This window comes from Ylistrum balloti, unplaced genomic scaffold (assembly GCF_031769215.1).
Source record: "Ylistrum balloti isolate Yb309-2 unplaced genomic scaffold, AGI_CSIRO_Ybal_v1 Utg370140, whole genome shotgun sequence".
In the NCBI taxonomy this organism is placed as follows: Eukaryota; Metazoa; Mollusca; class Bivalvia; order Pectinida; family Pectinidae; genus Ylistrum; species Ylistrum balloti.
Genome location: NW_026782147.1, coordinates 776,737 through 790,263, shown reverse-complemented (window position 1 = coordinate 790,263; position 13,527 = coordinate 776,737). Strand labels below are relative to the sequence as shown.

Here is a 13,527-nt window from a genome sequence, read left to right as displayed (position 1 = left end):
ATTTATGAAAATATTATGCTATTAAGTATTGGTTAAATGGATGGTATTTTAATTTCTGGTTCAATGTTTAATGCTTCACAGGGAATTTCGAAACTAGGCATTTTGATTTTTTAGTATGTCAGTTCAAACATTCGGTACAGGGGCATTCATGTAATGTAGATAAAAACCACAATGTCTGAACCAGTTAAACAATGAAAGCAACCCAAGTGTCCAATTCTAACTCTGGTTGTATAAGTATCCTAGTTGAGAACAGAATGATGTCTTGTCTGAACTCAGTATATGTGAGTTATCAACCTGAACTCAGCTGATTTGGGTCTCCTATCTGGACATAAATAATTCCTACCTGCTTCTTCCTGAGAACAAGAGAGTTTGCCTGTTAAGTCATTAGTGACAGTCTTCTACCAGAGAACAAGCAAGTTTGCTTGTCAGGTCACCAATGATAGTCTCCTACCTCAGAACAGGTAAATTTGTCTGTCAGGTAACCAATGATAGTCTCCTACATCAAAACAGGTGAATTTGTCTGTTAAGTCATCAGTGATAGTCTTCTATCAGAGAACAAGCAAGTTTGCTTGTCAGGTCACCAATGATAGTCTCCTACCTCAGAACAGGTAAATTTGTCTGTCAGGTAACCAATGATAGTCTCCTACATCAAAACAGGTGAATTTGTCTGTTAAGTCATCAGTGATAGTCTTCTATCAGAGAACAAGCAAGTTTGCTTGTAAGGTAACTAATCATAGTCTCCTACCTCAAAACAGGTAAATTTGTCTGTCAGGTAACCAATGATAGTCTCCTACATCAAAACAGGTGAGTTTGTCTGTTAGGTCACCAATGACAGTCTCCTATATCAAAAGAGGTGAGTTTGTCTGTTAGGTCACCAATGACAGTCTCCTATATCAAAAGAGGTGAGTTTGTCTGTAAGGTCAACCATGATAGTCTCCTACCTCAAAACAGGTGAGTTTGTCTGTTAGGTCAACAATGATTGTCTCCTATATCAAAACAGGTGAGTTTGTCTGTAAGGTCAACCATGATAGTCTCCTATATCAAAACAGGTGAGTTTGTCTGTAAGGTCAACCATGATAGTCTCCTACTTCAAAACAGGTGAGTTTGTCTGTTAGGTTACCAATGATAGTCTCCTACCTCAAAACAGGTGAGTTTGTCTGTTAGGTCACCAATGATTGTCTCCTATATCAAAACAGGTGAGTTTGTCTGTAAGGTCAACCATGATAGTCTCCTACCTCAGAACAGGTGAGTTTGTCTGTTAGGTCAACCATGATAGTCTCCTACCTCAGAACAGGAGAGTTTGTCTGTTAGGTCAACCATGATAGTCTCCTACCTCAAAACAGGTGAGTTTTTCAGTTAGGTCACCAATGATAGTCTCCTATATCAAAACAGGTGAGTTTGTCTGTAAGGTCACCAATGATAGTCTCCTACCTCAAAACAGGTGAGTTTGTCTGTAAGGTCACCAATGATAGTCTCCTACCTCAGAACAGGTGAGTTTGTCAGTCAGTGTACCATGATAGACTCCTACCTGATTCTACCCAAGAACAAATAAGTTTAGTTTTCAGGTCATCATTGTTAGCTTCCTACCTGAGAACAGGTAAGTTTGCCTGTTAGGTCACCAATGATAGCCTCCACCAGCCAGCCATATTCTAGTGTTTCTGAATCCAAAGGCAGTCCCTCCAAGGAGAACATAGCATGACCTCTGACCTGTAACCCTGATAACCCCAGGTGACCCACATTAAGATGTCCTTCACCTTCATCTCGCTGTCAATCAAAGAAAACAAGATAAGCTAAATCACTCTTTAAAATGAGCACTAATCTGCATATAATGCAACATTCTGCAAAAGTGTATATTTAGAGAAATTTTGCATTTACAAACATTTTGCTAAGATATGAGTATTACTAAGTATGCAAAATATTGCAATTTCAGCCTTTTCAAGCCATGATTTATCTCAAGATAATTCCTACTCACAAAAATATTAAAAAAAAATTAGATAATTTAGAAAAAATAAAATTAAGTAATGAAAAAATAAATTCAATTTACTTGAACTCATAAAGCACACAGTTGCACTGCTGTTCACTTCAATATGACAGTTTGGCTATAAAATCTTAATAACAGGTAAGTGCTGTCAATGTTAACATACTCTACCTCTAATGTATCCTTGGCAACCAGAATGACAGGAGATAAAAGCAACTGAAGTTTGGTCTCCTTGAAGTTTTTATCCAATTCAAAGCATAGCCTCTCTAAATTAATACTGGGACAGGGAAGGCCTTCTATACTGCAGTTCTGTAACAATAATCAGGGTTAATATACAGTCAAATCCAATCCTATGGACTGCCAACAGTTCGGCTGTGCTACAATATTCATGACCTTCCAGTATTTTAAATAACATTTCTACCATTTCCATAACCATAAAGCTATTTACAAAACAGTTTGGTTTTCTTCTTTTTTCCTTCCTTTTTCCTTCAGGAAATTTTGCTATAATGTTTTTTTTAGTATTAAATTATATTTAGCAGGGATTGAAAACGAGAATTAACCTTATACCAGTTGAAATCACAACAAGACAACTATAACTCTTCATGTAGCACTCCTAGTATAGATAAAATTTTTGAAAAAATAGTTTACACCTAAAAAGTCCTGATAATGCCACAAGTAAATGCAATAAAAACTTCAGAGCACAAAGTCATGACCAGCAAAATAGCTATAAAAAGATATTGATAGTTCTGATACAGTCGATGATAGAATGATTTATGTGGAGTCAAGATAATCAAGATCTTAATAGTACAAAATAGAAAACCACACTCATGAATAGTAGAAACATCACCTTGACAAGGTGGGCGTGTATATCATGGACAGTTACAGACACAGTAACAGCAAATGGTCTGAACTTCCTGCCATCAAATGGCTCTGTATCTTCTCCACCCTCTGATGCTGACAATGGACCCATGGCTACGTTGTCTCCAGAGCTCCTTGTTGTACCCAAATCATGGAAATCTGTAAATACCTGATCTTCTCCCAGGTAATTTTCCTTTATAGAAAAAGAAACCTCGTAAGTAAAATCTCATATCATTTGAATGGTTGAACATTATTCAATTTTCATCACTATTGTCCTAAAACATGTAACAGTATGTCATGATAAATGCTGTACATCTTTCCTTAAATAACAACAGAAAAATCTGCCTTTGGAGAAGCATAAAAAGAGACATTACTACCAAATCAGAAGATACCAATTTTGAAGACGTTGTTAAAAAACCCCAAACGAAAGATAACCTGTAATTGTAACAACAACAAGAAACCATTTTAAACATTCTGACATATTTTTTTATTCAATACTTCAAGTTTCATTTGAGAAAAAATTATGATCCAAGAAAAGTTATCATGAGATTGAAATTACTTGTTCTCACATGAACTTAGATCAAAGAAACCATCTACATCATACAGACCAGGAATACCATTCCACACATCTTACCTTAACATGTATAAAATTTCTTAGCAGGGGACCATACAGACATAGAAGGGAGGGGGCAATTTCCAATTCTACTGCGATCAAATCTGCAGCCATTTCTCCAGGATCAAAGTTAGGTGGGGGCTGACTTCGCTTCTGTTCACTCCTCAGGGGTCGGAGAGGTATGAGTAAAGCCTCCTCTAACTCTGGTGTAGTAATGGTTCCCTCTTGGGCCAGCGGAGACTGTGCCTTAGCCAGACTTGGCATAGGGTGGTATGTGTAACCAATACTTAGGGCTACATTGGAGGTGTGCCAACAATCAATCCAATCTTGTCTGAAACACAAGGTATGTAAAGTCGTTTCTATTATTTTTATGTTACAATAGTTTTCGGACATATCAGGCAGTGTTGAATTTCAAGTTTTCGGACTACTTAAAAGAAAAAATGATTATCATATTGTCACAGAGAATTTACTTTCATATTCCAGGTATGACCCATCCTAACAAGAAATTATACAAAGTGTCTGAATGAATCAGTTTCAAATGAAATATTTCATTCTTTCAGTATTTCTGTAAGCTAGTAATTTTCATGATTTTCTTTTAACACAACTGCATAATATTTTAACAAATTAAAACTTACGATCTGGATGTAAAAGAACATCTTGTATACATGTGTCTCATTATTTCAAGTATTAAATTTTCATAATTATGAGAAGGTACCACAACATAGTAAAAATATATCTCCATGAAAATAACCAGCTATATGGTACTTACCCTTCTGATGTGGCAGTGAATCGCCTCCACTGTTTCTTCCCCGGCAGTTGGAATGGGTTCTCCATTATATTGCCATCCCGATCCATTAACTTCATACTCTCAGCAATGGCCATCACAACATGTCTGCTCGTGTTGTTCTCTGGCAAGAACAGCCGACAAAAGGCATTCTCTCCCTAAAACAGGCAAACACCAGTTTTACTTATTAAATTACCTTTTGTTTATGTAGAATCAGTAGTGAATCTTTCTAATTTTTCCAAAGTTTGCCTTTATGAATACTTTTTATCCTGTATGTCTGTAAGATATGATAGGGAATATGGACAAGAAAAATGAAAGGACTGTTTATAAGGGACGGTTGCTTAACAAGTTCTATATGGCATATATTTATGAAAGAAGCTTGAAATTTAGTTGAAACAGAAGAATAAAATGATATTTTCTTTCATTCCAATAGCAAGTAAATTGGATTTACATATATTAATGACAGAAAAGAAGAAGAAATCTAGAGCTAACTAGAGTTAACTAAATCTCCTTTAAAGTTGGGCATAAATTGATTGTCTGAATGGTAGATAATGAACATACTTTGATGAGAAACTCAACATGGACAGTTGGAGGTAAATAATCATGGTACGGCAGTACAAGAGATAAATCCAACGTCTCTCCACAGATTGCAATATGGGCTGTAAACAAAACAATATAAGCTATAATGTTGGCTATCTGTTACCTCTATGTCTCAGTTACTTCAGGGCCAAAATTTTGAAAGATAACCCTTAAAAGACATTTATTGAATTGACAATACACATATTACGATATTCACAATATTTTCAAGAGAATACAAGATTCCTGCAATGTGTTGCAAGACAAAGCTATTTCAAACCAGGACTCAAGATTCTCATATATTTTGTCAAAGACTCTGCCAAGGATAGGACAAAGACAAAATCCTAAGAGACTTTGTCTAACCCTCTAACTTGTATTCCTTTCTGAAAAAAATTCTTCAGCAAAACAAATTCTTTAAACAACTTTATATAATGATACTTACAAAATGATCATAACTCTCTGGAAATTCACTCTAATGAGAATGAAGATCAAGAATTTTCATTTCAATTCAACAAATCTTATTGTATAAACATATACAAATGGATCAAATAAGCGTAGCCTATTCTCAAGTATTAATCACTTTATCCAGGTTTCATCAGAAAAGACAGTATTAAAGGACCAAGGTTTCCACAAAATCAATATACAGAAATCTGAACACAATTCCCTGGGAAATCATTACATAAAAAAATGAAATCACAGGAGCCTAATTCAATAAATGATAAAATTTAAATTAATAAAAGTTACTAACTTGACATAAAAAGCTGATTATTTATTAACATTCAAAGCTACAATGGCAAGGGGGACAAATATCTCCAAAAGAAGAGAAAAAATGTGTTCAGTGTTGTAAAAACACTGAATCCTTAACATTTCCAAACACTGAACACTAATGCTATCTAGATATGATGGGTCTATGTGATGCTTTTACCATTCTCAGGGTTCTGGGAGGAGGTATCAATCCAGTTGTACTCATTAGCCAAAGTGATAAGTTCAAAGTCTTTGATGAGTAAATTGATGGTCCAAGTATACGGCACAAAGTGGTAGAGGTCAGGTACGGTCTTTGTTGACCAATCCTCAATTAAGTCTACAAGTAAAAAAGTACTTGTTATATCGAAGATCACCACAACACATGGTTTTTGTCACTGTACTGCTTGATTCAACTGAAAATCAAAGTTAACTTCAAAGTGGTGAATGGACAATACAACATGTTTATTCCTCAGCACAACATAAATGGTTTCATACCCATTGAGTTAATTTTCTTCTCTTAATGAAAACATTTTTGAACTTCAGATTTTCTTTCCACAGCTATTGGATTCTTATTTTCATATTTTAAGAGAAAAAAAAGTAAATATTTTTGTTTTTCTCATCACATTAATTTATAAACTTTTATTTAAATGTAGAATCAAAGTCACGGATTAATTTACAGACTACAACCTAAATACATATTGAAACACTCATATCATTCATTCAATTGCACTTGCCTACGAAGAAAAACTTGTGTTGGAATATAAGCCAGACTGTGGCTTTACAAGCGATGAAGTCACATTGCCATTCCTGGTGGTCGTTCCATACCAGAGGGTAAGATGCTGACACATCAAACTAGAATTTAAAATTTGATACAATCAGTAATATAACATAAAGTGTATGTATAAGTACAGCCATTGTCATCCTCATTGAGGACAAGTAATGTACTGGTTGTAACTGAATAAGAAATCTTGAAGTTTTAACAGAATAAGTAACATCCTGGTTTTCACTGAGTAAGAAATATTCTAGATTTTACACCACAAAAAATATTCTAGATTTTACACCACAAGAATTATTCTAGATTTGACAATACAAGAATTATACTAGATTTGACAACACAAGAATTATTCTAAATTTGACAACACAAGAAATATCCTGGTTTTGACAACACAAGAAACATTCTAGATTTTACACCACAAGAAATATTCTAGATTTGACAACACAAGAAATATTCAAGATTTGACAACACAAGAAATATTCTAGATTTGACAACACAAGAAATATTCTAGATTTGACAACACAAGAATTATTCTAGATTTGACAACACAAAAAATATTCTACATTTGACAACACAAGAAATATTCTAGATTTGACAACACAAGAAATATTCTAGATTTGACAACACAAGAAATATTCTACATTTGACAACACAAGAAATATTCTAGATTTGACAACATCAAGAAATATTCTACATTTGACAACACAAGAAATATTCTACATTTGACAAAACAAGAAATATCCTGGTTTTGACAACACAAGAAATATTCTAGATTTTACACCACAAGAAATATTCTAGATTTGACAACACAAGAAATATTCTACATTTGACAACACAAGAAATATTCTAGATTTGACAACACAAGAAATATTCTAGATTTGACAACACAAGAAATATTCTACATTTGACAACACAAGAAATATTCTACATTTGACAACACAAGAAATATTCTAGATTTGACAACATCAAGAAATATTCTACATTTGACAACACAAGAAATATTCTACATTTGACAAAACAAGAAATATCCTGGTTTTGACAACACAAGAAATATTCTAGATTTTACACCACAAGAAATATTCTAGATTTGACAACACAAGAAATATTCTACATTTGACAACACAAGAAATATTCTAGATTTGACAACACAAGAAATATTCTACATTTGACAACACAAGAAATATTCTAGATTTGACAACACAAGAAATATTCTACATTTGACAACACAAGAAATATTCTACATTTGACAACACAAGAAATATTCTAGATTTGACAACACAAGAAATATTCTAGATTTGACAACACAAGAAATATTCTACATTTGACAACATCAAGAAATATTCTACATTTGACAACACAAGAAATATTCTACATTTGACAACACAAGAAATATTCTAGATTTGACAAAACAAGAAATATCCTGATACTGATTATAATTTTGGGTACATATAAAGATAACAAAATGAAAATTACAGCATCTGTAATCTATGAAAGGATTTATGCATGAATCTGAACAACTGTTTTATATAAACGATGTTTGTTCTCGTTATAAAAGACAAGTTCTATATTAATTATTCTACCTCAAATGTCTCACATTCCACTAGTGAGCGATATTGAAGACTGGTTGTGGCATCCATGAGCAGTAACTGGCCTTTTGTTTTTGTTGTGTAGCCATCTTCTTCAATTACCCACGGGACATTTGTCTCAACATACGATCCTGGACTTGTGTTCATGTGTATAGCTTGTGTTTCCTGTTAAAATACACACAAAAATGTTAAAATCTACTATGAAACAAGACCTTCTTTTCTCAACACTAAGAGGGATAGGATTATTTGGTCAGATTGAACTTATGGAAAGCAAAACTCAATTGATGTTAGATTAAATGACACACATACAAACAAAGCCATTACAATGATAATGTTTCTGACACACAAACACATAAAAAAAATGATGGTAACTCACCGATTGTTTAGTAAATAAAATATCAATCGTGGCTTTTTCCAGCATACTCATACGGAACTCAAAACTCTTAAACTGCCGTCGTTCCCCTGGCTTGGCTTCCTGTGATGGCACCATGGTCTGGTAGTCCGCCGGGTAGAAAAACTTGTAGAGATGTTCTCTACAATACAAAATTTGGATCATCAGAACTTGTGCCAATATATATATGAATTCTTTACTCAGTACACTAAAGTTGATTAGTGAGAAAACCTTCTCTTACTTCAATCTCTACAAAGTGACTTTCACAATATATATTATTATTATGAAATACTTAACAGCCCATTAACACATAAAAGGTCATTAGGGCCCTTTCACAATATATCAAAACATCTATAAAAGTAGGAGCTATATACAATGTATATGGTTTAAGTCTTTAAGTAGTGTTTTGTGATGCTACCATCAGATATGCTAGAGCAGATGTCATTTGAATCAAATTGTCTAGAAACCAATTCTATGATATTAGTGATCTTTCATGGTTTAATTTTGTACATTTCAAGATGTAAATATCAACTGAGTGAAAATTTCAGATATGGGGCTAGGAACATCTATATCTAACCCACTATCTGTATGCGTGTTTAATACAAAATACTTGGAATGTGGGGTTGGTAATTTTTGATTTCCTGTAGAGTGATATCTTCATAGAACTATCTCATACCTCTGTCTGTCAGCCCAGGGTCCATAACTTAGGTCAGTATTGCGTCCACATTTGATGTCCATACCAAAGCAGGGATATGTCCGTCGCACAACAGTCTCTCCATCAGCTAGCTCAACAATCTCTGGCTCATATGGCACAATACCTAAAGCACAAAATTTTGGTTATCTGTCACAGCACAATACCTGAAGACATTACCTTTGGTTTGAGATAGAAGTAGTGCTTACAATGAGGTATAGACAAAAGTGTGTCAAGAGGATTTAATGATTTGACAATTAACCTTGTCTAATACTACAGATATGACAGTCTTCTGGTTCATTCTAGTCATAATATCTATCCTGCAACAAGTCCAAGGGACCAATATATAATCCTTAACTCAAGTCAGCTGATGCAGTAAGTTCTATTTTTCAAAAAGCAATATATATGGGTAGACTTGTTACACAAGATTTGGGCTTATAGTCCGATTAACGGTTTTGGAATATCTATCATATCTATATCATCTCACTCATCTAGTTCAAATTAACACGGTATAGTTATAATTCTTTGTGTTCTATGTACCTGGTTCATCATGGTAGTAATGTATGTTGATTTCTCTGGTCTGCAGCACAATAAAACCTTCTCCCATATACCGCGGCGGCCTGTAAAATATTATACAAGGGAATTCATCAAGTATTGGAAAATGTAAGAGAATTTTCATATAAACAATAACACTAAATGGATGCCTAGGGTTGGTACTAGATTTATATTGGGGATGATGAACTTTTCTAACACTATGTGATAAGTAAGGAGAATGCTTTTTCGTTCCATTTATAAATACTTTCTATACTGAAATATGCATTACTCAAAAGAACACTTAAATTCAGGCTAGTTCAAAAACCTCAAAGAAAAGTTCAAGATGATTATATTATACATTGTACATATGAAGATAACCATATTATTCACTAAGAGATTAGCAACTGGTAACTTTTCAGCCTGTCTGGCATATTTCTGACAGAGCAGTACTAACTGCTCAATCTACAAGTACTCTTACTGGGCACAAACATTCCTAATGCTTACTGAATTCATAAACTCTGTATACTTGGTACTGGACGGTACTTACTCATCAACAGGTCCTGCATACTTAGGACTTGGCACAAACATAACTTTAAAGTTTTCTGCTTTCCCAATCAGATAATGCATGAACTGATCAGATTGTGTGGAGGCAGGTTTGGTAGTGTACACAAGTTGACCTTCCTCAAAGTGGACAATCAGGGTATTGGGCACGAGTTGGTTACCAAACACACAACGACCCTACAACAAAGCAGAGAACTTTGATCTAAAAAAAGAATGTTAAAACTTAACACAGGATTTATATGATTACTGCAATCTTGTATATCTATCATCTACAGATTTCAGTATTCTCAGATTAATTAAAAACAAAAATTCACTGAAAAATAGAATTAGTTGAATTGATTATCTGTAATATACCCAGGATAAAATTTGAAATTAGTTGAACAGAGATTTCTTGGGATTCTTGGAAATCTTTGAGTCCTGGACTCATTTTGAGACCCAACTAAACCTTGGAATAGGTTTTTTGGACTTGTCAGACAAAAATCCTACAAAAAAAAGTTAAGTGTGACATTTGATCTTATAACCTTGACTGACGACAACAAAGAAAACACATTGAGTTTCAAACTTAAAAAATGTTACAATGTAAGTTGATCTTAATCTGTAGTCAGCTGAGGAGTTCATGTAAATATTTTTTTTGCAATGATATGATTAACAGATGTCTCATGTACACATGGATGCATCAGGAAAGTAACTTACATCCACTATCGTTGTGTAATTTAACAATACTGTATCTACAAAGCACTCTCATGATAACAGACAGGAAATGTAAATAAACAATCAACTCCATTATTGGTTGACTTAACAAATTTTATGACATTCATAAACAGGAAATAAAAATTCAAATACAGTGCAGCTCTGCATTGTTTAACAATACATGTACTTACACAAGAGATTTCTATCTTTGTAACAGGGATCAGGTCCCGCCATAGATGGTGTGTTGTGGAAACTGTTGTAGCAGCCCTTCTCAACAGAAAAAAAACATACAAAATGTAATTTGTATAATGTTTTTAGACAGCAATCAGTGAACAGTATAACTGTTATGAAGTTTCATATTTGTGACCAGAAAAATACCCATAGAACTAGGTTAATTTGTTCTTATTTCCCAGAAAATATATAATATGAAATCATCACATATGTAAGTAGGATGCAAAACAACATTAACTTAGTTAACTACACTGAAATAAATGGATTTCATTTCCTGAAATAGATATATGATTGGTGGAAGAGAAATAGACAGTGACTTTTGGGATGCAAATGCTATCATATTATACTGATTTCCTTCTAGAGATTTGATAGTTCGTCTGTCTTTCCTATGGGACATGCTTCATACATGTTTCAGTCTGTGATACATACTACTACCAACAATTATATATCAGACTCCTTCCATAAAAACTTTTTTTTTCTTATTAAAAAATCATGCATAAATAAGCAAGAACTTCTAGGAGAAAAAAACATAAAAACTCAAGTGGTTTAAACTGACATTCCAAACATACAATTAACTTACTTCTTCTTGTCAAAGTTTCCTTCTGTTTCGTCACTTTCAGTACCAGGGGAGCTATCGAATGTTCCAGTTCGAAACAGTTTCTCCATCTTAGCATAATTTCCAGACCTGTTGTAGACATGGAATTCAAATCCATCCAGAAAAATTGATACCCTTGTTTCAAGATGTGAAAGATCTGTCAAAATAATAAACAAAAACTGTGTTATACAATAGATCTTTTACTAATATCAACTGGTAACCTTACTATAAATTTTGGAAAATGTACTGTGAATATTTGTTTTATTTTAATCCTACAATGAACATCACAAGTAATGAACTGGAATGTAGTAAGTCCTTATCATATTATAATCAAATGGACTTGCTATTTTAAAACCATACTACGCTTAATGATTAGTCTAGGCCTGCACTAAACCCTTAAGAGTATGCATGATTCAGAATACCCTAAAAGGAGTTTGTTTTGACCCTGAATCAGTTCAAATTTGAATCAACATCTCTTTTAGTCATATGTTTCAATTTGACACCTTATATTTCAGGGGTAATTTTATTTAACTTCTAAAATTGGTAATTGTAACCAAAAACAGAAAGTAAATTTTTGATAGAAAATGGAAACCTTCATTGATCTGTTTTGGTGTGTATGTTCTCCACCATTTAAACAATATAAAGCCATAGTGGACCCGAATGGAATAGTCTTCTGTGATGAGATGAAAGTCTCTGATCATCAACTTCCCAGACAGTACAGAAAATGAAAATGAACCTGAAAAAAAGAACAAACACAATTTATAACATGTTTCTATGTATTTCTTATGATTGATAGTCTTTATCCTTGGAGGTTGTAATTTTAATTAACCATTTGTTTGTCTTTAAATACATTACAACAATGGTCGGGTGGTGCAGTGGAAACGCACTCACCTTTCACCTAGCCGACCGGGTTCAATTCCCGGAACGGACGTGAAAAGGTAAGGGGTCACCTGCCTGACCATGTGGGTTTTCCCCGGGTACTCCGGTTTCCTCCCAGAATAAGACGCCTCACACGCTTACATCCGGGCCAACAAGAGTGATTAGTATAAGTTGACATAACTTGTTTCGCAATTGTTGTAAAATAAATAAAGTTTATATTATATATACAACAATCACCCTCTCAATTTCAAAGTGATACCTTATCATTAGGCTGAAAGGAAATTCTTTGTTTATTTAACAAGATTAAGTTTGCCATTTTAGCCTTTCAGCAGACAAGAGGGAAATTCTCATAAGCAGAGGCTAAGTAAAGAGACCTAAATTATCAACTTCTACTTGTGATTAGTTGTAGTTTATAACATTCTATTAAACTGGAGTAATAAATGACAAAATATGTTGTATTTTCAACGCTGCACTGGAGGCCTACATGATGTGTCAGAGAGGCCGCCTATCTAGGACCATAAAAAAGACATCGAGGACAGATAACAGGTAATGTTACAAGCCTGATTTTTGTAATACATTGTATGGTCAAAACTATGTATGCATACTTACCAAACTTGATGTGACCATAGTTGACAAACTTATTGGCTATGGCTGTGACAATGAGTCCTAACACCCGTGAGTTGTAAAAGGTGAGGTATATTACCCATAACTGAGCCAAACCGATCGATGTAAAGAACCAGAACAGTGTTGACTCCGGCAATTCGTTGATCAATCTCTGCTCGATATCATTAATACCACCATCCGTTATGTTGGTTGAGTCAGACATTTTGCCGATGGAGGCTTTCTTTTAATAACCTATCTACCTCATCTCATATCATCGTCTCCATTCCGCGTGAACATTTTCCCTTCTGCAGTCATTGGTCATTGATCCGTCTGTTGGCATACTTAGAAAAAAAGACTTCATCCATTTAGATAAACGGTAGACATACGAACATAGTTTCATCGATTGTATGTTGGTTATGTCTTTAGTTTGCACAATTC

The 13,527-nt window shown here is 34.0% G+C and overlaps 1 protein-coding gene across 1 annotated transcript in view; it reads right to left on the bottom strand.

Annotated features, from left to right (window-relative positions):
• LOC132550718 (bridge-like lipid transfer protein family member 1) overlaps positions 1–13,312 on the bottom strand; it is a gene marked incomplete at its 3' end in the record, with an annotated part of 41,847 nt that extends 28,535 nt beyond the window's left edge. Inside the window, 17 exon segments of the mRNA XM_060214808.1 lie at positions 1,588–1,764; positions 2,150–2,287; positions 2,826–3,029; positions 3,471–3,780; positions 4,219–4,391; positions 4,795–4,892; positions 5,735–5,890; positions 6,288–6,405; positions 7,909–8,079; positions 8,291–8,447; positions 8,982–9,123; positions 9,537–9,616; positions 10,078–10,268; positions 10,973–11,051; positions 11,593–11,764; positions 12,200–12,343; positions 13,096–13,312. Of these exon segments, the coding sequence (XP_060070791.1) occupies positions 1,588–1,764; positions 2,150–2,287; positions 2,826–3,029; positions 3,471–3,780; positions 4,219–4,391; positions 4,795–4,892; positions 5,735–5,890; positions 6,288–6,405; positions 7,909–8,079; positions 8,291–8,447; positions 8,982–9,123; positions 9,537–9,616; positions 10,078–10,268; positions 10,973–11,051; positions 11,593–11,764; positions 12,200–12,343; positions 13,096–13,312 (2,727 nt within the window).
• Between the last annotated feature and the right edge of the window lie 215 nt (positions 13,313–13,527).